General features: G+C 38.2%; 1 protein-coding gene across 1 annotated transcript in view; it reads left to right on the forward strand.

Moving 5' to 3' along the window:
• Positions 1-23,018, forward strand: part of LOC139134772 (FERM domain-containing protein 4A-like) — a 43,411-nt gene extending 20,393 nt beyond the window's left edge. Inside the window, 11 exon segments of the mRNA XM_070701817.1 lie at positions 2,647-2,791; positions 7,617-7,693; positions 10,525-10,663; positions 11,626-11,779; positions 12,266-12,531; positions 13,392-13,535; positions 13,867-13,981; positions 14,529-16,068; positions 17,174-17,245; positions 19,799-19,963; positions 20,563-23,018. Of these exon segments, the coding sequence (XP_070557918.1) occupies positions 2,647-2,791; positions 7,617-7,693; positions 10,525-10,663; positions 11,626-11,779; positions 12,266-12,531; positions 13,392-13,535; positions 13,867-13,981; positions 14,529-16,068; positions 17,174-17,245; positions 19,799-19,958 (2,812 nt within the window). The 3' untranslated portion in view covers positions 19,959-19,963; positions 20,563-23,018.
• Positions 23,019-23,628: the final 610 nt, after the last annotated feature.

The raw sequence follows: 23,628 nt of genomic DNA on the forward strand, positions 1-23,628 counted from the left end.
AAAAGTTTCATAATTTTGGTATGCAGGTTGTATGGCATTTTTACTTTATAGTGTCACAGATACAACTATTGTTCATCAAAGAGAACACTTTTTTTTCAAAAGCGGTGCTGCTGGCCCTCTGAATGGCAGGGTCCCTAGTGTGACACAGCCAGCTTTTAGCGTCAATACTGTTGTCAGTTTGATGACCTAAGAGCAGAATCTATACATTTCACCCCTAGGTTTAGGATATTGAGTTACTGATCTTACATTTGCAATGGCAGGGTCAGTGTTGCCAATTGAATTATTACGGAGTCACTGATGATTTATGGATTGCGTGTGAATTCCAAAAGTTACTAGTATGTCAGTACCAAAGTGACCTGTGCTTGAGTTGGCCATTTCAAGTTCTCATTTCAAATTCACACTTAATTCATCAGAACATTGTTGTGCATTTTCAATATCAACTGGCATTCAAAATATTAGAAATCTTTCACCCCATACAGATAAGCAGTCTACCATTGTTGGTCTGACCAGGAGTCTCTCTCTACTTTTGTAGGATTTGTAGGATTTGTTTTCATGTGTTTTTCATCAGTATTTCAAACATAATTTCTTTTAAATTAATTATTGTAACAACAGTGTCAGTAAAACTGAAATTTAGTGTCTTTCACACATACTGTCGTAGCATTTTACTTATTTTATTTTCACATTTATTTGATATTTTCAATGTTAACTTTTTTGTCAGGGAACTCTTACCATTAGCTTTCCAGCTTTGAAAATACTCTATCGTGTTCAGTGGTTTTGGTACAGACACATGGGAATGTGTGGGAGGTAGTGAAACAGAAAGAAAAGAAGCGGGATAAAATTGAATTGTTGGGATGTATTTGTGTAAAAAAAAAATAACAAATACCAGGATGTAGTGAAGTAGTTAAATTTAGAACAGTATTGACTCCATGGAAATGGATAATACAGAATCAAAACAGAAACAGTTTTGACAAGATTTTGGACTTTGAGATTCTGTAGGTGTGAAAATAATACAGATGTAATATGTACTACATGTTATCAGGTGTCACATTCTTGAAATTATCAAAACTTACAAACATACCGGCATGGTCAGTTAAATCTACCAATACACAGTGGGTGCCCTCAATGACTTATAGTCTCCCTAGGGACCAGTTTATCACATAAACATGGTCATTGACAGCATGAAACTTTGTAGCCAGTCCATCGTTTGGTTTTTTCCATCATTATGACATTTCCTCAGCAGCATTGATTGGTGTGATTCTTCCATTCAACTGGAAATCATTGGTGCTGATCAATGTTGTACTGCATATCATGGGTTCAGATCTGTGATTCATGGAATTCCATGGCTGCACCCATACATCTGTTGACGACTTCAATTGCCAGCCAGTACCACAGTTCACACTAATACATCCGACAACCCTGCCTAAAGGCGTCCTATAGTATGTTGTTATGTCCACTTTCCATCAACACCCTGGAAGAGAATTCTCACAATAAGTGGATAATCTTGCAATGCATTTAATCTTCAAGCATCATTATTCTGTATACTAGTATATTATCAGTATCAGCAGCTGCATTCTACTGATGACGGCATACAAAATGCACAAGTTGATAATGCTGTTCCAGGTCGTGTTTCTATCGTTATGCCTAGTAGTTGTATTTTAAAAACTTTGAAACCAGTCAAATCTTGGTTGCAGATATTTAGCTCATACACATATTCATATGACGTACTGGTCTTTTCCCATATATTCTATACAACCTACTGGTGTTGTTTAACTCTGCCATCCCTATTTCCCAGTTTAGAGGCCCAACTTTGTCCCATTGAAAAAAGTAGTGCTAACACCAATAAAAGGTGTTGATTAGATGTAGCCACAGTAAAGCATACACATTCAATTGTGTAACATGCTACCATTAGTGCCAAGAATATGTGTATAATTGTTTTGTGGTGAGATTCAGACTCATGCACTATTGTTTGAAATGAAATGTAAATTTGAAATTATTTTGATTTGCCATACAGGACCAAGTAGTTATGCACAACAAATAATCTGTCATTACCAAAGGAGAAAGCAATAATTTTGCTGTGAAAATTTTGCCGTTCAGAAACCACGGTTTCATATTTCCCTTACATGTGTTTACAAGAAGTGGCAGTTTGTTTGTTTGAAGTAGTAAAGTACCGTTTAGACCACTTTACATAAATGTGAATGTAGACTTCACCTCACACCTATTCATTCTCCCTTCTCCATGTATGATATTTCTCAATTTTCTTTCTTCTCTACTGCCAAAACATTTACAACAGTCTCCATCAAGTAGAATCAATGACAAGCTGAGAATGTTGACATTTCAGCACATAAAAACCAATATCCTTGGAGTTTTCTCATAATCTCTCCAAGCATCTTGTTCCAAATATTTCCATTGTTTTGAATTCCTTAGGGCTTTTCTCTTTGACAAAGTAGAAACTCGGATTTTCTCACAGTAACCTTGCCAAGTAAAGTACTTTCATAACAGTCAAGGCAAGAAAATTCCCAACGGCCCAGTGGCATTTTTATACACTATACTGTGACAATGGTTTGTTGTGCACAGCAAAACACTATAAATTTGAAAATTCCCTATTAAAACAAGATCATGTATATGTTTTGTATTGTTATTTGACAGTTATATGTCCATTATTGAGAGTCTGCCAACCTACGGAGTACACTATTACGAAGTAAAGGACAAATCAGGAATACCGTGGTGGCTTGGGTTCAGCTTCCTCGGAGTCGGCCAATATGATATAACAGACAAAGTTACACCCAGAAAGGTAAGACTCACCTTTGCTGTAGTTTGTTTGTCTCAATTCATGTGAGCTTGTTATGCGGTAGATATCTTTAAAACCCTATTGTGGTTGTTGTCTTCCGGTCAAAATTACCCGTAGGGAGTCCGTACCATGATAGAATTTCCTTTCGTTATCGGTTCCTAGCGGTCGCTGACATAACTATTTCTTTCAGGTGTGTATACAGATTACAAGTGCACATTGATTATCAATCATCAAGCTGTCAGTGCCTTTGTGAAAACCATTTGTCTGTCACAAAGTGCACGAATTAGTTGTGACACATGAGATGAGCATAGTACACCTACTGTTTCCGTATATTGTAAAAACCTGCTGTTTCCATACATTGTAAAAACCTACTGTTTCCATACATTGTAAAAACCTACTGTTTCCATACATAATGCCACAAACCTTTATGAACAATATGGAGCAGCGTTTAGTTTTGACTTTGCACAGAGTATTACACTCAATTTGGGTACCTGCAAAAGAAAGGTAAAAATCCTTCATCTATTTAATTTCCACAGCTCTGATTGTTATGAAGGCAGAAACAGAACTCTTATATTTCATATGATGAAAATTCTTTTCTGTGTCTTCTTTATTTATTTCCACCACAAATTTCCAGTTGTCCAAGTTATCAGTGACAGATTTGTTTGTTTACATTTTAAAGTGGCGTGATGACATGCACCAAAACAGGCTTTTTATAGTAAAAAAATTATAGTTAAACTTTGTATGCAAATATATTCATGCAGTTTAACACACTTACTGGTATTGTTTAATTGGTATACTCCTCAAAATATGTGATGTAGCTTATAATTCTCTGTTTTGCATTTGCCTGGTAAATTATATCATGTTGACGTAAATTTTGTGATAGTAGTGGTATGATTCTGACGCATAGCTGGTATTGCCCTCTCTGGAATGTGTACATTTCAATTCTGTATGATTTATGGTTTCAGCAAACAACCAGCAAACCACAGAGTGTTTTAAGGTCATTCAGCATACCTACCATGGGAGGGGCTATCAGATTATCAGGCTGTGTTCCTGTGAACCCAAATAGGGGCAAAATAAGTGTTTACATTCAAGTATGTCAGAAACTTGCATTTCTGAGAATGAAAACAAGGAATTTCTGATATCATGGTGTGTGGCATTTTGATGCTTGAAACATGGCCACCCAGGGTAGACGGATTCTTTTACACAGGTAGGCAAACTAAAATCAACAAGTTGCTGTGATGACTGATACATTTTGGGACATATTCTTCTACCTATGGAGATATCCTATGATGTTTGCCAAGTTTAAAATGTTGTTAGGGACGGTCTGCCGGTGAATTTATCAGATGCCCGCAAATTGAGGCAACTATGGAATGAGGCAAATCAAAGACCTATTTTTGAAACCCAGTTACAAAGTCCAACTCACGCAATGATCTTGTGTTTTAAAATCTGCCAGTAAATACACAGTTGTGGATATTGAACATGTCTTTGTGGAGGGATCCCTTCATACAAAATGAGATACAGATTTATAGCAGTATTGATAGATAAATGTGTCATTGTCCAAGTAACAGTATTGTATATGATAATGATCAGAACGACCGTATTACAATTTATTTGTGAATAACTATATAGTATCCTGTGTTGTGTATTAAGGAAAATACTGCAAAAAGGGGGAATTTATGTACGGCAGAGCTTACTTTTTGATCATGGAAAGTTATTTTTAGGGATTCAAGGAAAGAAGAGATAGATATTGTGTGGATTTCACGATGTGAAACCCGTATCAGATGATCACTGTTTCTCATGAACAAGGAAATCCTCTTCCTTATTGCACATATGTATGGACAGAAACACAGTTTTCAGTAGGAGAATCCACAGATCAGAAACCTGTGTTTGACTTTGTCCACACAGTGACTGCCCACACAAGCCATCAGGATAACATTTTTTGTCTTGTTTATGAAATCATTTAAAGTTTTCTGACTGATTGTGTTTCGTCTCTAGGTTCCTTAATATTTAACTTTGACGTATCTGCTTTACCAGTGGGCGCTAATGTGATGTGTGCTGGTTACTATAGGTACAAAAGAATTGTTAACTGGGGTTGAAAAGTGGCTGCAAAGCGAGATATGTTGTGTTCTAGATTTGTCAATTGTGTGGGAGTCATAAATACATCCCTATGACAGGTAATCCCATGTGGGGGAGGACAACACCAACTATTGTATTGAGGTGTTGACTGTACAGTTGCCAAAAATCTGGTCCTGAGGACACATTTGCAGGATGATTTTCCAAGGTCAACGGTTGGTCTAAGGTTGTGTTCATTATCAGGTCAGTGCTCTGTCAATTTGAAAATTTGAATCCCTTGCTCGGTAACATCTTTAAGTACATTATGTCATTGGAAAGCATGATGAGTGGTGGTACTACCAGTCGTGTGCTCGTTGTTGATTTTCCACCAAACCTTGTCAGCGTTCTTTGTAAATCTTTGAATCTGTCCGTACCTACAGAAACAATTACCCACTTCTCAGCCAATTTATGCTACAAGTGTACGACAGCTCCAATGGTATATATAAGTAGCTATACCATCTGTCTTCTCTTGTCAGCATTTCCCATCCACTCTACTAGAAATGTAGGCCAGGAGAAAGTAGAATCTAGTGTCGCATAGCTGTTTAGGTCTTTTAACTGGTTGGACCCTAGGATTCAGGGTGACCTAGATTTTTTCATCACAGCAGGTGACAAAGGTTAAGTAGAATGGTATCTACCAAGATTATGGGATCCAATCAAACTTACACCAGGCAAGTTGTATTCTCTGTGTACTCAATCAACAGCCAAGCCTATCAAGTGATTTACAACTTCCCCACAGTCTGAATCTTGACTTCCACTCTTGTACTTGACTCAGCATCCCCGCCGCCTTCAGCACATGGTAGAGTTTTGGTCTTCTTTAGTGACAGTAACTGTTACTTGTATATGCAGTCACTGCTGTGAGTAGTTATATGGACTTTTTAATCTTTTCTTGGACAATCTGGCTTAGTGTTGTATACTGATATTGATCATGTAGTTCCCGCCAAATGCTCACAGAGATAAACGTGTGAGTTACTGTAACTGACTGTATACTGAAGCCTAGGTTTTATAAAGGCCGAATCTGCTGCTAAAGTTTGGAAATCAGTGTCCTTGAGGTACACTGCATGGAATACCAGATCATACATGCCTACGGAGAGTGGACGGACAGATCCTAGCAATTGGAGTTCATTAACTGGCAAGTTGTGTCTTGGTTCTGATGTCACAGGAAGTAAGAAGGACCATTACTAATGCTTTGCCCCTCAAGACAGTGGATCACACATTGCACATTTCAGTGTGGGCTGAATCGTTATCAACACAAAACTGACTGATATTGACAAGGATGTTTTGTTAAACCCTCATATTTTGAGGCAGTCAGACCAGATGGTGTAGTATAAGTCAGGTATGGTATGACACCATTGACTTGTCACAGCTTTTGTGCATCTCTATAGGTACTGTTGTTGAATTTGCAATGGTTAAAGAGAAGACTCTGCACTCCCTTACACATATGGTAGTAATGTTAACATTTCTGTCAAACAACACATGGTTCTTGTGAGTTTTCTGGTTTGTAGCTAATGAACAAAGCTGGTCAGTGTCCAGTGTCAGCCTGTTTGGTGGAATCAGGAATGAGTGTCCAGTGTAAATGACCCTTTGTGGTTAAACTTTGACCTAAACGCCATCAATTTACTAAATATCTCAATGTATGTAGGTCATTTCAAATTCATCAACTGCTTGCCCCTCTCCCCTATGAGGAAAGCAGAGAACACCAAATATATAAAAATTATACCTATCAGCATGACTGTTAGTAGGTGAACCACTTTGATGATGTGTTGATTAACCTTGGTCACCTAACATGTTCACTGCAACTGAAACGTTTAGTATACAAAGATTTAAGTAATGGTACAGATATTTTTACAACTGTGTATTTTTTATAGCCATCTATTTAGAAAGCAAACAAATAAAGAATGTCATGAGAAGGAAGCAGGGAAACTGAACCACAGGAAGTTTTGCATTACTCATTGTTTTCCAAGCTTCCCAAAGGAAGTTTGGAAAGTTCGGAATCCTGGTATGCACCCAGGAAAGATGACTGCTGTTTATCATTATGGGATGTAGAGTGTACTCAGAGAGTGCACTTTTTGGGTGTAGTAAGTTTAATAATAGGTCACTGTAACTTTTTGATTTTCTCATTCCATTACTCCAACATGTACTCACCGTAGGATGTCTCCAATCTATGTCTGGGTCTACTGTGGTGTTTACAGTTATCATATTTAAGTATTTAACTTTGTGCCCCTAGCTTGCAGTATTGTATTGTGGTCAGTATTGGTGACTTTGAGACAGCATGGTTTCTTCACGTAAATTGCAGTGTTGTGGAGACTTAACAAGAATGAACTTACATGTGATTTCAATTTAGCCCAGTCTGTAGTTTAAACGTCTAGGTTGTAGGTATGGAAAGGTTGTTGAGCCCGTACAACAGTCATGTCATTTTTCACCGTAATTCATTCAGTGAAAACTCTTTTGAGGAAGGTGATTTTGACTTCTCACATTGTTGTATCACTTGCTTGTGTACAAAGGTAAGGTATTCTGTGTCACTGCTGACAAGAGTATTTTCAATAAGAGCCAAATGCTGTAAATAACTTATCTAACTCAAATGACAGCATATTGAACTGTTTTTAATGAGATCTTCACACACATTATCATAAGAGATTTGCACTGGGTGTGCTGTGTATATTATTTGCTGTGCAAGAACACCACACTAACAATCCCTGTACTTCATTTGTCATTACAGGTCTTTCAGTGGAGACAACTAGAAAACTTATACTTCAGGGATAGGAAATTCTCCATAGAAGTCCATGACCCCAGGAGGTGAGAGACTCCTACATCAAGTAGACTTTGTTACATGAACCTGTGTAGTGAATTTTTTTGTGTTCCACAGTTGATTCATGAAAATACCGTGTCAGCTGAAGTTGCATTTATGTTTTCATTTTTGATTTTGTTTCATTTCTTAATGTGTAGTGGTCTTATCATTATTTCATTATTTTTTTTGTACATTTATTTGTCTAATTTAGAAGGAGGTGTCTCCAAAACTCGGTATACCTTCTTGCTTTTTAATTTTGTTTTCTTAATCTTTGAAACATTAAAAATCTCAGTAACTGCTCTAAGTGAACTGGCATGGCATACTACTCCTTCAATAGGTGATTGGGAATAGGTGAAAGGATACGTGACGTATAGCAATTCAAAGATCAAAGGGCAAACAAGCATCTGTCCTGCATGCGTTCCTTGGTAGATTCATCCTGAAAACCCAACCCAAGCCTGTCTATCGTTCAAGTATCTGTATACCTAGGAAAATTCAGAATATGAATTTGCATCCACCATGTGGCATGATAATCGGGTTTGTGATAGATGTCAGGTTGTGATGAAATACAGTAGATATTGCACAAGAGGGAAACATTTGTGAAGTAAAATTGGGGGGAAAATTAGGGCGGGGGTACTGGTTTCCAAGTTGAACCAAGTAACTCTGACCATAGTAAAATGGAAGATGGTTGTCCGTGTGTTTTAAGAATTTCAGCAGTCAGACCATACCAATGTGACAGGGATCACGTCTGAACAAAAAGATCAAAAGCAACATCCTACAGCTTGGATGTCTCTCAGGTGTCTGTGACAAAATATATTACACATCCAGTTTGGGGCTTCTTTGTTTTGAGTGGTCAAGTGCAGCACATTATTATTGACATGAATAAATTTTTTACGTAAAGGTAAAATGCAAAAATCCTCTTCCATGTCATTTTCTGCACATACTAAATATTCCTCAGGAGTGTGTAGGACCTCAATTTATTTTCTGTCCACCTGAAGTAAAGAAGGACTTCACTTTTGATAGCTCAAATCATGAAGCAAGTATCGTCATCTTGGTTTGCCGGGGAAGAAACCATAATCATAAGCTCCAAAGGTGCATAGGGGTTTAATTTTCATGGTTTTTACGAGACGCGGCTGTAAATTCTGTTCAGAATTATCTAAGGTATGCAGCATGTATAACGATAGGGTGGGCTTGACATTATGAACTCAAATACTAACATCATACCAGGGTCAATTGCGTCAGAGTAATTAAAAGTTGCAGAGGACATGAGCCATAGAGATAAGTTCTTGAGACTTGGAGACACTTCTTGAGAGGGGAGAGAAGGGGGGTGTTAGTCAGAGGGAGATATCATGTGGTTTCATCAGTTGGCAAGGTTTGGTTCTGTGTGGATACTTTTGCTGTGTTAACTTCATCCAGTGTGTGTGCAATTTGTCGTGAATTAATAGCTTTTCTTCAGGCACTAAAACTCTAACCCAGCACAACTACCACTTTAGGGCGTACTAAAACCAGGCTTAGACTAACCTCCATCAGTTCAAAAAAAAAAAGAAAAAATACTGTCTTTGATCTCTCCATGGCCTGTCTTGGGGGCACCTCCTTCCATTTTGTAGTGCCGATACTAAATTTGTGTAAGATCAAACCTGTACTATAATTGCGGACTTTTCCTTCTTAGAGTTGTGCATGCTTTGAGCAGCTTCAACCTATATGACGAGGCCATAGAGGAGCCTTTGGAATGTTTTGATGACCTCTCGGATGCAATTTCTGACCCTACAACTCAGTAAGTTATACAGATGTAGACCTGTGACAGAAAGAAATCCCACTGTACATACATATATCTCTATCGCTCTTGATTCTCCTCCTGTACCCTTCTGGTCTTTGTCTTTTGCTTTTTCTCTCTCCCTCTCTCTTTCTCTCTCTCTCTCTCTCTTTCCCCCTTTGTCACTTTGAACATCAGTATCTTGTTCCCTGTCGCTTAGCTTGCTGGGTACTTTCAGGCAAAACTCTGCGATGCATGGCATTAGTGAGTAGATAATCACAGCATGAAAGATCCATTGTTTAAAAGCCAGTAAAAGACCAAAATTTCCCCAAAGCCCATTACTTCTGACCAATATTAACCCCCAATACCTATTGCGAAGGCCTGTTTTCCAATAAAGGAGGCTCGATCAAACATGTTTTTAAAAAAATAATCAAGAAAATAAAGAAAAGTGTTTTCTTGTTTAAAAAGTACTTAAATCAAGTTTCAGAAATAAAGTCTATTGTAATTAAAAGTCATAAACTATAATAAAATCCTCCAAAAAAAAGACAAATTGCGGCAGTGTCAAATAGTGTTAGGGGTTACATGTATGTTTGTTGTGTGGCTGCACACATTGCTGGAATGGTAAAAAAAATGCTAGCTGTAAGCAATTCAGCTCCCATGTCAGTGTTGTTTTATTTTATTTTGACAAATTGGCATGTGTACAGAGTTTCAGGGGAGGTACCTGTCATTGCATGGGTGGTGGTGGATCTGTTGGTTTGGATTGGTGGTGTTCATGCTTTATATCATTGTGTACGTCATCCCCAACAATCCTGGGGAGGAAAAAAAACTTGACTGCTTTTTCTTATCTTTCAAGAGAACAGATGTGTGGTCATACTGACTTTTTTTAACTCATCATTAAAGCTTTTGTGAATTTGTAATACTACTTGTTTTAATTACCTGGCAAATACGTCCAAATTTGAAGATGCCAAAGAGCAGCACTTGTTACAATAATTACAATAACAATTAAAAAAAATTTACAACCTGGCGATAAAACTTTATATCTAACTTGATGTTATGCAAGCATAACATGTTATGTGTCACTGTTTGTAGGGTATCTCTAAGCCGACGCACTTTTGGACCCAGCCATGTCACCGTGCATGCTTGGTATGGACACCCTGTGCTTGTCAAGTCCATGTGGGCTATGGCAATAAACCAGCATCAGTTCCACTTGGATAGGAAACAAAGCAAGGTATAGTAGAAAAAACGATACAAACATGTATTCAAACTGAATGCTGTCATGTCTTAGATGTGTGGATACAAAAAATGAGTACATTTTCCGCTGCATGTTGCAGCAAGATTGGCTTAAAAGCCTTCTTACGATAGAAATCAAATGCCTGTGTTTGATTCAGTGTATGAATATCAAGTGTGAACGAAAACCAGGATTTACCAGGATTCATCATGTACCTTGCATTAGCATGTTGGCTGTTAAAGTGGGGATGGGGGTTAAAGGTCACTGAAATGTATAAAAGAGTAAGTGGTGTAACAGTCCCACAGATTTAACCCGTACAAATATCCTTGTCTAAAAAACAGATGGAACATTGATCATGTTTCATACCCACACTACTCAACAGTTTTCAATCCTGAAGAGTGTCCATAACGAATTACTCCTCATGTCATTTACAAGCCCTTATAATATGAAGCATGATAATCTTTGACATCCATCAGAAGTTCACAGATGTCCTCAGTCGAACTAGACAGCCTTGTGCCCGCCTGTTTTGTGGCATATCGAGGCCAACACCTCAAGTGACATCAAATTGTATAAATAGATGGAAATCTGTCAATGTATATCATGTGACATGTCCTGTATGACAGAAATAGGGTCAATGATATCATTGATTCTGTGTCAGGAAGTGGAAGCTTTGAGAACGTCATTGCATCCATATTCATTTAGACTCTGTGACTCTCATCCTACCACAGATTTTTTGATTTAGCAGTACATCAAGTGAGATCTGAGGCTAAATTGTAATTGTGTCGACATACTTGGTAGGATTTGCCTCTCTGTTTTTGGTTTAAAAATGCACTGTATGCATCATGCATATCAACGTTAGCGAACTGCTATCAGCTACACTCCTAAGTTGTCTATTAGCTGACATGGATATTCGATGAAGACAACCCACGCTAACGTTGAACTTAATCCAATTTGACTTCCAGGCAAGATTACCTATATTCCGTAGTTTAGATGACATAGCCGCAGAACTGACTGCAAGCCATCAATCATTGAGTTCGAAGTCTTCACAAGCATCTGACCTGAGCTTAAGTCAAACCCCAAGCAGTTCAATTAGTTTATCAGCAATGTCTAATGGAGGTAGGTTTTGTACGCATTTAACCCTGATCAATATTCCACTTCCGTGTGTACTGTGAAATTTCATCTGAAGATCCAGGAACTGCCCTTTCATGCACAGATTACGTTCAGAGTACACCCAGGTTTAAACATTACTTTGAAACCTCTATTTCCTAACAGAAAGGTCTGGTTTAACTAATTGATTGGCATCATTCCCAACCTCATGGTCCGGAAAGATTGATGACAGGTCAAACACCTCATATGTGGCAATACTGCGGGAAAAGAGAGTGTTTCCATGAGTAAGAAAATGTTAATACAAACATTGTTTTCTCTTTAACAAATGTAGAAATTTACATTGTACTGTGTTTAACGTATGTACAATTTCATAAGTGTCTTTTATTGCCAAGTCTGTGAATCTTACAAAGAGTGAATGTATGAAGAATGAATGTATGAAGACTTCAATGATAATGTAACATAATGTGGTGGTTCTTAATGAATGTTTGATCACAGTTTCCACAGATTCTTTAGAAGCCCAGCAAGCAGCACAAAGAGAGATGGTTTCAGCATTGAAAGCACGGAAGGAGGCCCTGGAAGATACGCTGAAGATGAAAATAGCTGCCTTGAAGGATCTATGCATCAAAGAGGCAGAAATCATAGGAGAGCTACCTCCTGAGTACCCTCTGTTACCAGGGGAACCGTTGCCACAAGTCAGACGGAGAGTTGGAACGGCGTTTCAACTCTCAGAGAAGGTGGTAAACAGGCGAAATAATCCAGAGGTAATGCAGTTGTGTGTTTCTGTTTACTTTGCATCGGTCGATTTGTAGAAAATGCAAACACTTGCTACCTATTTCCTCAGCACTAACCATACACATCAATTACTTCACAGGGTTTGGCATGTATTCCGTAAGGGAATATTTGGGAATGGGCAACCCGTCTCTTTTCCGAGCAATTCATATGCTAATAACCAACATTTTCACAACAAAAGCATATGCAAATGGTGCATTGTTATGTCAATATTGTGTCCCTCTGTGGTTCCAAGCTGTTGAAAACACTATTTTCAGTTATTCTCACTCACTAAAAGTACATTCTTGAGGCATTCAAGATTTCACTTACTAATACATTACACACTCATGGGAAACCTTCCACAAAGCTGTAGCTCAATGACAGTGTGTGTTTTTTTCTACTGCCATCAATTTATATTGATCCCAATCTTCTGTAAGGTGACACTAAAAACAGCTCACAATTGCAGTCATCTTGGCAACCTTTACAGGTAATGATCATTTTGTGGTTTGTGACCATCGATATGGCCTGATATCAAAAACGTATTAACAGACTAAATGGAGTACATCATTTAGAATGACCTTGCAGTGTTAAGAATCCATTCACAGTACAGCGATAATCACCAGATGCTGGGAAATGTTCCAAAAATACTGACAACAATTCACCTTAAATTTAATGGAAGAGTAATGTACACAAAGGCTGCTGGTGTTGTACGATAATTTTTATTTTTGTTTGGGCATGTCAGCAGATGAACCCTACAGAATATGGTAATATAGCACTGATTGTTCTGTGGGTAAACATGGAGATGAACCCCATAGGCTTTGCTAATGCTTGATACTACTGTGTTTGTGTATAGGGAGATGAACTCCACAGGCTGGAGATGGAGTATGAGCTGCAATCCAAAATCACCAGTGCTGCCCTCAGCCTAGCCAACGACCCAAGAATTGACAAGAAAGTAAGGAAAAGTAGAAAAGAAACATACAAGAAATCTACACTCAAGGTAAGTGTGATGCAGTCACGTACAGAACAAGACTCAAAGCAACATGTGTTTGTACTGGATATGATCCCAAAATGTGATCTGTGATAGCATTGATAGCACCACCCTTTTGACATGCACTGAACATTTTATGAGGGAGTTATGTCAAAGGTCATGTGGAGCTGTAAAAATTTGCATAAATTGTACTGTGATGTCTGATTACAGACATTTGACAAGATCAGCACTTGAAATATCTGCTTGGCACATATAAATCAGAAGTAACTTCAGACATCTGATGACTAAGGTTAGAAATCTGTTACCTGACACTCATCTTGTCCTTGATTTCGTCCTACAGCTTCAAGAACTGGAAAATAAACTACATGGTTTGAGAATAAAGATGGGATATTCATCAGCCATCCTTCCGCCCAGGGCACTCCAAGAGGACATGTCATCGTCAACAGATGATAATGGTAATACAAAACATGATTTATTTATGCACTTGCTTTGAGTAACTCTGATCATAGTATCTGCAGTTCAGTGAACTTATTTAAACTATTCAATAATGATGAGAGTGATCGGCCAGGAGTCTTACTTCGTCATGTCCCTAACAAAGCAGTTGTAGATTGAGGAAGTGTGAATGAGTACCTAAATCATTTTCAATGATAGATAGTACAGAGTTATCATCTGAATGCTAGTATATATCCAGAATGAATAACATGAATCAATTAAAACTGACTGTGTGAACTGGGTTTATTGTCAGCCGGACCACATAAATTAATTACCAATACTCACAAGATATCATATGTCCATCAGGTTGCTGAATTTTCTGAATTTCTTAGCCTATTGATGTGGATATTTTAGACATCCTCATTCATTTTAATGTCAGGATTGATTAGAAACCAGGATGAAGGCATCAGCAAGTTATGACACTGACTGTAGATCCGATAGAGCTTCTAAGATGACAACTTGAGGGGCTTCTATGTAAAAATCATCCTCTTAACTGATTTTGTATTTCAGTATCAGACAAATCTCAGCCAATTTTCATCGGGCCGCCTCCTACACCACCATCACGCAAGAAACAATCGGATGGAAACATAAGACTGTACAGGGCTCCACAAACACAAGGTGTTGAGGTTCATAGGACTCATAGCAGGAGAAGCTCCTCCACGACCAGATCAAGGTCACCTGGACCGTTTAGCATTAAACGCAGGCCAAGTGCACCAGTCAATGTGTACTATGACACTTCCTCTCGTCCTGATTCAAGGCACACTGGTAGACAGTCCCAAAGGACGAGAGACAGGACTGCGGCAAAGTGGAGATCTAAAACTCCAGAACCTCCCAAAATGAGGCCACAGATTGTGGAAGAAAGGTACGAGCCGGAGCAGCCACCCAGACCAAGGACTCCTGTGGTCTTGTACCCGGAAAAGGAGGACATGCTACCGGAGCAGCAAAACCTGCCGACAGCTGTCTTTACATTCCCTGAATCGACACCAAAACGACCAACTGATTTCAGGAGGAAAGAATCACCTGTAGCCAATAGACAGCGTCATGCATCTTCAACAAGTAATTTGTCAGGGAAAAGTGTTCATGATTTTCTGCCTTTTGATAACCCGGAATACCACCAACAACCCACATCACTCAGCCAACCCGCATCCCCCAAGAAACAGGTAGCATCGTATGGGCAGCTACAGAATAAATCCAGCAGTTTGCCGGGAAGTGACAACAGCCCGGACAACCATGGCTACACGCCGTATGTTAACAGGACTGGGTACAGATCACAGCATTATCCAACGTACAGTACTACGGGGAGATATACCGACTTCAGTCCAAAACAATTTGAATTTGATGAAGTCAATATGTACATTAATCAACCGTATAGGCCGGATGATGAGAACTCGTCAGAGTCGTCATCTCTGAAACAAGGAAGTCTTGATGATAGGACACACAGTGTGGAATTGCTACGCGATGATGATGATACACCGCGTGGCATGAGCCGAGCGGCAAAGAGCATGGAAATGCTGAGGGACAATAATTTGTCAACAACGAATACTGGAACTAATGTTGACTCGCTCAGTATGACTTCAGATGAGAGAGAGGAGCCGTCCCCAATGCTAAATATGGTCAGGGCAACCAAGAGCATGGAATTAAACCGGGATAGCAATTTACAGGGCTCTGGGTACATTGCAGGGGTATCAAGGACGCCTTCGAGGTCAAGTTCACACCATTACTCCACCATCTCTTCTCAGACCCACTTTGAGCCCACGCCCATGAGGCAGTACACCATTCCCGCCCAGAGCCCCGGTTACGGCCGTCGTGTTACGAACACGTCATATAGGTCAGTTCCGTCTTCACCAGCACGCCACCACCCAAACACCAGGAATACTAGCAACACAGCATACCACCACCCCTCTTTGAAACCAGCTGAGTTCCACACGGCTACCTCAACATCTGTCAGACCCACCCCTGTGTTTGCCACTGTCAAAGTAGCTAGCAAAACACAGTATCAGCCCATAAAGCCCATGACATGTGAAGCTGTAAGACCAATTAATCCAAACAGGTAGGCCCAACAATTCCAAATGTAACTTTAGCTATAAGGAAATGTTACCTAATATAGGAATCAGTGAACGCAACAAAGATTAAAGAATTTTCTTTTTTACGCATAAAAATCATAAATGCAAGGAATACTAATAAGAGGCAATGGTAAATTTGTTAAACTCCCAAAGAGAAGGACATGTATCACCCCTTTTGAGTTCTATTTTGAAATTTTGTTTTACTGTTTTAAATCACTGCCTGTAAGTTTAGTTGCATCACCGGTTAATTTTCGCACATTTTGGTTTCAATTCCATCTCTGTATAAAGTGACGTTTATTTCTGTAGCAGTTTTCCTTCCTGGCAGTGTTCGTGTTCCACGCTGATATGATTGTTGGTTTTTTTTCTTACACTCCCCCCATGTGACATTGCTGCTGAAATTGATTTGTGTGATGTTTTACCCTTTTATTATTGCGTGCATTCATGTCACATTGCATGACAAGTTCAACAGTTAACCAGTGCATGAGGGTGACTAATTTATTGGTACTGTCATTTTGTTAATAATTTCAACATTCTATTAGCAATTTCAGGTTTCTGTGTTTTGTGTTGTTGTGTGTCTATGGGGTCATCTAATATTTTTACGTACATTGTTATACTGTATTCTGTTCCCGTTTGTTATATTGTTTTATGTTATTTCTTTGTGTTTGTGTCATCCAAAAATGTTTTATGTCTGTTAGTGTGCGTTTGTGTGTGTTTCTTCTTTCATTCTCTTGTAGTCTTCAGTTTTGTTACTCTTTATTTTATTAAAGTGTCGTATCCATCCTATGTGTTCTAGTAGTTGCCATTGTCTCTCAGCGTCCTCTTTCAAATTTTCACATCACCTTCACTTCACTGGTTTTATTTGCCCATCACGTTATCCCACAGTTTTCACTCAGTTACTTCTACACAGCCTCAAAGCCACACCACCTTTACACGTGTTGCTGCTGTAGTCGTTTGAGTATTTTTTTTCCCTTTCACCATTTCACACAATATGTTCATTCCATAGTATGTTTCTCTGTTCTGTTCTGTTGTGTGTGTGTTTTTGTCTTTACGTGTCTCTTTTTTCTGTTCTCTGTACATTTTATTCACTGATAGCCTATCTTCATTCACTGATTTAGAAGATAATGCACAGCATCATCAGCATGTGGAAGATGTGATAAAAGCCAAGTAAGCAGTAGGCTTTTTTTCGTTTTTGTTTTTGGTTTGCTCTGTTATGTTTTGTTTACCTTTGAAGGTGACTACGGTACTTGGGAAGTGGATTCAGACTATCAGTCTCCACGGTGATAGACATATCCCCCCTACCTCCCCCCTTTGCAAATTACATCACAGTTATTTGACCACCCTCCTCCCCCTCCCACCAATGTTGTTTGTGTCGGCTTTTTCAGCAATCACAGCAGTGCTCTCTCTGTTCTCTACCTCTTGTTTTCAAGATTGTTTTCTGTTCTTTGTTTTCTCTATGTCTTTTGTTTTCCTCTGTTTTAATTTTCTTTTTTAAAGTTCAGAAATTTATCCCATTCTACTCACTAATAATAAGACTAGAGTAGATTTTAAATAACTCATACTGTAAGTTATGAAGCATTTAATACCTTAATGATTGTTAATTTTCAGTTAGAGTTAATATCTTAATATTGCAATAAAAAAACATCTTTTTTTACTTCAGTTTTCTTCTGCATATTAATCAACCTTGATGTCCTATCTTATCTTTTTATAGACCATTAATATCATAATAATTTTAGTTCAGGCTTTCTGGTAGCTGTGATTATAAGATACCAGTGTATTGTTCTTTTCCGGTAGCTCATTTATTGCTATAAATCCTGTTTTAAACGGAGACAACATAGAATGAAAACAAGAATACACTATTCCTGTTATCTGTTAACTGTCAGCCACATCATTGATTCAGAATGGATCATTTAACGATCAAGACATCATCAAATTTTTTAAAAGTGGAAAAATGAAAGGACTTTAAAGAGCAAGAGATAGCCTCCTATAACAGTAATCTATCAACAACATTGTATTCTGTCTCTCTAGTCTCTGCCTTGAAAAAATTGTTTTCTTTTAAAATTTTAACAAAGTGTGGCAAATACTACAATAACACTACTACTGACACTAATGGTAATTATAACGATAACACTAACACTAACTTACCAATTTCTGAAGCACTGCTCTGGTTGGAATTTTATCATCAAATTGAGAGAGAGAAAAGGGTTTTAGAAACCCGAAAGGATGTTTTTATTTTGGAAAAGAAGGCTTGATGACAACAGATTTAGGATGAATATATATACATGTATACTGTACCACACAGATTTCATGCTGCACAGTTTCATTGCCTGGCCATACGAATAACCACGGCAAATTTGCATATGCTTTGCATGATGGAATACACTTACAGCTGTATATTATACATTCACAATTTGAAAGCAACAACAACTTATCCTTTGTAGTGTTTAGAAGTGGTGTTACAGTACATGCTTGTCGCACTGGTCCAAAAAAAAACATTTCCAGTTGTTGCTGGTTCATTTATTTTGCAGAAATTCGTGTTTGAATGTTCTCAAAGATGAAATCTACCGGTAGTTCTTCAATTGGTCTGAAAAGTCTATTGAATGAAATGCTATTTTCAATGTTCGTTACTTCATTTTGTGTGAAGAATTGATCAAAATCATGCTACCCATGAACATAAAATGTCGTCTTGACATACAGAGTTATATGCTCTCTTTACTGAATTTGGTCAAATAGATTTGTTTCTGTTGCAAAATACTCCAGTTGGTTTTGATTTTCACTGCAGTCAAGTTTGCTGCAAGGTGACTGAAATATACACAGAGTACTTCCCTTTAAGATAGTATGCACCTCGAAAGTGAAAGACTTACAACTTTTGCTTGAACTTTCCTGTATTAAACTTTCAACCATTCTCTTACCAAGTCAAGAATAAAAATCAGGGCTCACCGTGCAAACTTTCATACTAGAGAACAAATTGCATGGACGTAACATTGTGAAAATATGAGTGCAAATATCTGTCCCTGAGGTGCACTCTACCTTAAAAGTGAACTCTAACAGCACCTTTGATAAGTGTGAATTCCTGTGCAGAAACATGTTGCAAATTATATTGAATTGCAAAAGGGAGGGGCAGGTAACTCTCAACCCCAATGTGTTGGTAGACAGGATCAGTCAAGCACTTGAAAACACTTTGACAGTTCCAAAACAATTTGAAAGCTCCAAATCATGGTGGCGAAAGGGTTCCATAGAAGAATTGAGTTTTATTTGTCAAATACAGTGAAAAATTAATGTGAAGTGAGCATTCTCAAGTCGTGCCAGTCACTCAGTATTCATGCTATCAAATATAGAGTTGTGGAAACAAGCAAATCAAACAGAATGATAATATTTTTGGTACGTCAGTTATCAAGTGAGAGAAACTAGATAAGAACTTGATTCCTAGCAATGGAGATTTCATGAAATACAGTTTTGGAATTTAAATTTTTCATCTTTGTTTGCACATTCAAGATTGCTAGAAATAGTGACAAATATTCATTGTATTCATATATGATAGTGAAGGGGAATTTTTGAACTACTGTCTCTGTGCAGATACTTATTTTACAATCTAAAGAAGTTGTTCAGTTTCTGTCAACAAATACATTGAACATGAAAATTGCAAGGGTTGGAGTCTCTCAGGAAGCAAAGACTGCTCATCATCTGACTTGCCTTGTGTGGTGTTTGTGGAATTTGCAGGATGTATTCAGAATCCTATACCATTGAAAGTACTGGCGGTAGTTACCAAGGAGATGCCGGCGAATCGCTTGCAGAGGCCTTCAGTGAAGAGATGTTGGCGTGGTATGAGGAAAACGAACAATCGTTTACCTCTAAAACCAGTAATAGTACCTATGTGTAAGCCAGGTTAGTAATTGCCAATGTGACCCCATGGTAAAAGAGGATTAGTCCAGTGTCTGTACGCTTCTGTGTGTTCTTTCAGTATGCTTTGTAAACCCCAAGTAATGTGGAGTTTGAAACAGGCATGTACATTCTGGAAAATGGAAACTAAAGTTGATGGAGACATTCAGCAACCATAGCTTAGTCGTATATCGCTGCATAATCTGCTTCAGTTGGTCTTTATGTGCAGGGATCATTGTCATTGAAAGTGATTTTTGGATACACAGAAGGCTTGAAACAAAAGAATGCCCACGGAATGCCCCACATGGTGATTATGCTAAATGATTCAGTCCCAGTAGGGTTAGGGATTTGATTCTTAAATTTACAACATCTCTAATGTGCAGTCATGCATAACAGAGCAATCATTCATTTGTTGTACATTTCTATTTTTTCCTGCACAGCTTTTCACATTAGTTCATGCCTGACTGAAATAGAAAGAAATAGTGAAGAATTCTGCCTTTCTGTGAAACACAGATTTTAGATTGGTTTCTGAAGTTGACGCTTTTCTGAGATACTCACTTCCCTTTCAGATTTTATAGTATCTTGTCCACGTGTCTTATTTTCAGGCGGGAGAAAAATGACAAAGAACCATGTGCAATCTACAATTCAGGACCCAAGTACTACACTGAAGAATGTATAGAATTCTGAATACAACACAGCTTCAAGAAGAAGAAAATATTTAATTTTAGGCATTGAGTGTACATTGAAACCCCTGTGTAGTTGTAAAAGCTGACAATCGGCTTTCTCTCTGTAGGATAATCATTTATTCTGTGAGGATCAAAAGGTGCCATTTACATTGGACTGCTTGCTGTCCTGTGTATTTGACACACTCAGTGTGTATGATTGCCACCAAGCTAGTTGAAATCCACATATCATACAGTTTACACAGGGGAATCAAGTACATGAAATGCCATGATTTGAAGGAGCGAAAATTCCTTTTTTTCTTTTGTAAAAAGTAAATTATTTTGACTTTGAAACGTGCTGACCTGGGACAGAGTCCCTATTGTGTACATTCCCTGTTATATCATTATGTTGTTTATATCCTATCACATCTACCATATGGTGGTATTAAATGTATTATACTCACTTCTCATTTGTCATCCTGTCCGCATTTGCAATTTTACAATACCAAGTCTTTTGTACCTGTAGTTGTTTGCATTTTAGTAGAAAAACAATAACAATTTTATTACTGACCGCTATCGGAATGTCTTGAACTTTGTTGTGCGCCAGAATTACGTGTTGCCCATTTCAACAAATGAAACTTGTGTAGGGTTTTATTTGACTACACCACAGTTCAAGTCTCTAGTGCAATCAGATTTCATTTTGTAACAGCCGGGCACAGGCAACTGACAAAGCTATGTATCCTTTGTTTTCACATGATATTTTGTATCTGTTTAGAGTAGATCTAATACACTGCCACAAGATTAGGTGTAACCCTCAGCAGTTTTCTTGTGAAGAACTCGCCTTTAGATTCCTCATCTCATTTCCTCAAATCATATTTATAAATGCTGTAGAATCCACACAGTTGTGAGACACTGAAGCTGGTGTAGTTTCTGGGTTTTTTAATGCAGCATATTGTACTGTGCATGTTCCAAAATGCAGGACATGAACAGTATGAAAGGCAAAATTATCCGTTACGAGTAAACTCAAATGCAGTAAAATTTCCATAAGGCATTCATTTGCCTTTTCTGTAGTCACTTAACGTCACAACTTTGCATTAGAGGACCCACTGTTTTGTATCTTGCCACCAGAGGGCAGCCTTCTCTTCTCCGTCATTAACACTTCAGCTTCTGAGAATTATGTAGATTCAGTCATTTGATATATGTATATTTACACTATTCCAAAATGTGCAAGCTCTTAATTCCTTTCTGTTTCTGCAAATTGTGTAAAGATACATTGAACATATTAGGTTAGTCAGTTGACAGAAGTTATTTATTGCATAATGTTTACCTGTCAGGATATGGTATAGTTCTTCTTTGTATTTCTAGACATCACGTTAGTTCATCTTTGCATTTCAAGACGTCAGAGTACAAATGCTGAACAGTCCAATACAGGAAAGCTGAGATGTAGTATCATAACCTGGCAATTCAGTGTTTCCTATTTGTTCAAGACGCAAAGGCTGCATGTATGCGAGGTGGGGGCACCCCTGCAGAAATACCAACAAAGACAAAGCCTTCAAACACACACTGCAATGGTCAACCCCCTTCCCATAAGCTGTTCACCCCCTAATTCCCTGTTAACACATCCGCAAATCACCATTGTTGAATGGGTTTAGGCCAAACCATTGTGGTGAAAGGGTTTAACTGTCAGACCCCATTCAACGCAATTGAATCAATACTGTGCATGATATTTGAGTACTTTACACCTAATATGCTGAAATCATGTTTGCTATGCCTGTCCACCAAACGAACATCCATACAGTGACAATACTGAACTAGACAGTGTGTGTTTGTGATCACGGGAAGCGTTTGAATCAGTAACAGAATTCGGATCAGGTTGAACATTTTGAAGTCACTTATGAAATTCCACATCAGTGCAATGATCATAGTATTTGAAATAACCCTAACATTATGGATACTCTAATGTGTCAAATCAGGCAACAATAGTCCAAGCAAATATTATCCTTCCCAGTGACATGGAAAAGGTTTTTACATGTAACAGTGACCTTCCCAGTGGCATAGAAAAGGTTTTCACATGTAACAGTGAACTGCCACTGTCTGTAAATGCCTTCTAGTTCAGAGATATTGCTCGTACATAGCATTAGATTTTACATGAAAAGAATATTTTACTGTATAATATTGCCACTCTGTCTGGGAGATGTAGTTTTTAACTGAAACAACACACAAGGAGCAATTTTTGTTGCTTTCAGACAGTTTACATTTTTGTGTGTGTATTCCTTTTTTTTAAGTGTTGTCAGTGTGTTCTGGATAAATATAAATATCTTTTTTGACAGTATTTTATTTCCTGTACAGTGTAAGAAGATATTCAAGAGCAAAATTAAAAACATCACAAAATATCAAAACCTTGCATTTGTGTCAGCAGTCTGTATGTTGAGCATGCCTGCTTTCTTTCGAATTACCTTTATTTGGAAACATCAGCTCAGTTTGTTTCCTAAAATGTGCAAATTTGGGGGGGGGGGGTTTCCAGGATATTGAAATGCATTGTGGGTAAAAAGTTGACTTCTCATCAGAACAAGAGTTTGAGATCGTGATCTAAGAAATACTTTTAATGCGAATGTAACTGTTTTAATGGCAGAAAGTTGAGTTGCCAAGCCAATGCCAGAAAGATTGTCTTGTCCCTGATATTGGCAAAACTTATGGAATGATTTTTTCCCAAACAACTTTGGTATGAGAAAGCTGCGAAAGTTGCCGTTTTTTTAACATACTGCACAATACTTTCTTTCCCTTTATGCATTTTGTGGGTTATTCCTTGTTCCCTGTTCCCACCCGACAGCTGACTGATCGATTGATAGGCTTTATTCAGCACAGCGCAGCCAGCGGTAGAATAGGGAGAGGAAAGTAGACTATTTATGGGTACCGTTAGGAAACGTGCGAATTTAGTTGAACAACCAAAGCATGGGAGCCAAAAAGACATGGTAGCGATGACAAGAATCTGATATATTTTTTCTGCCT

Source organism: Ptychodera flava, chromosome 6 (assembly GCF_041260155.1).
Source record: "Ptychodera flava strain L36383 chromosome 6, AS_Pfla_20210202, whole genome shotgun sequence".
In the NCBI taxonomy this organism is placed as follows: Eukaryota; Metazoa; Hemichordata; class Enteropneusta; family Ptychoderidae; genus Ptychodera; species Ptychodera flava.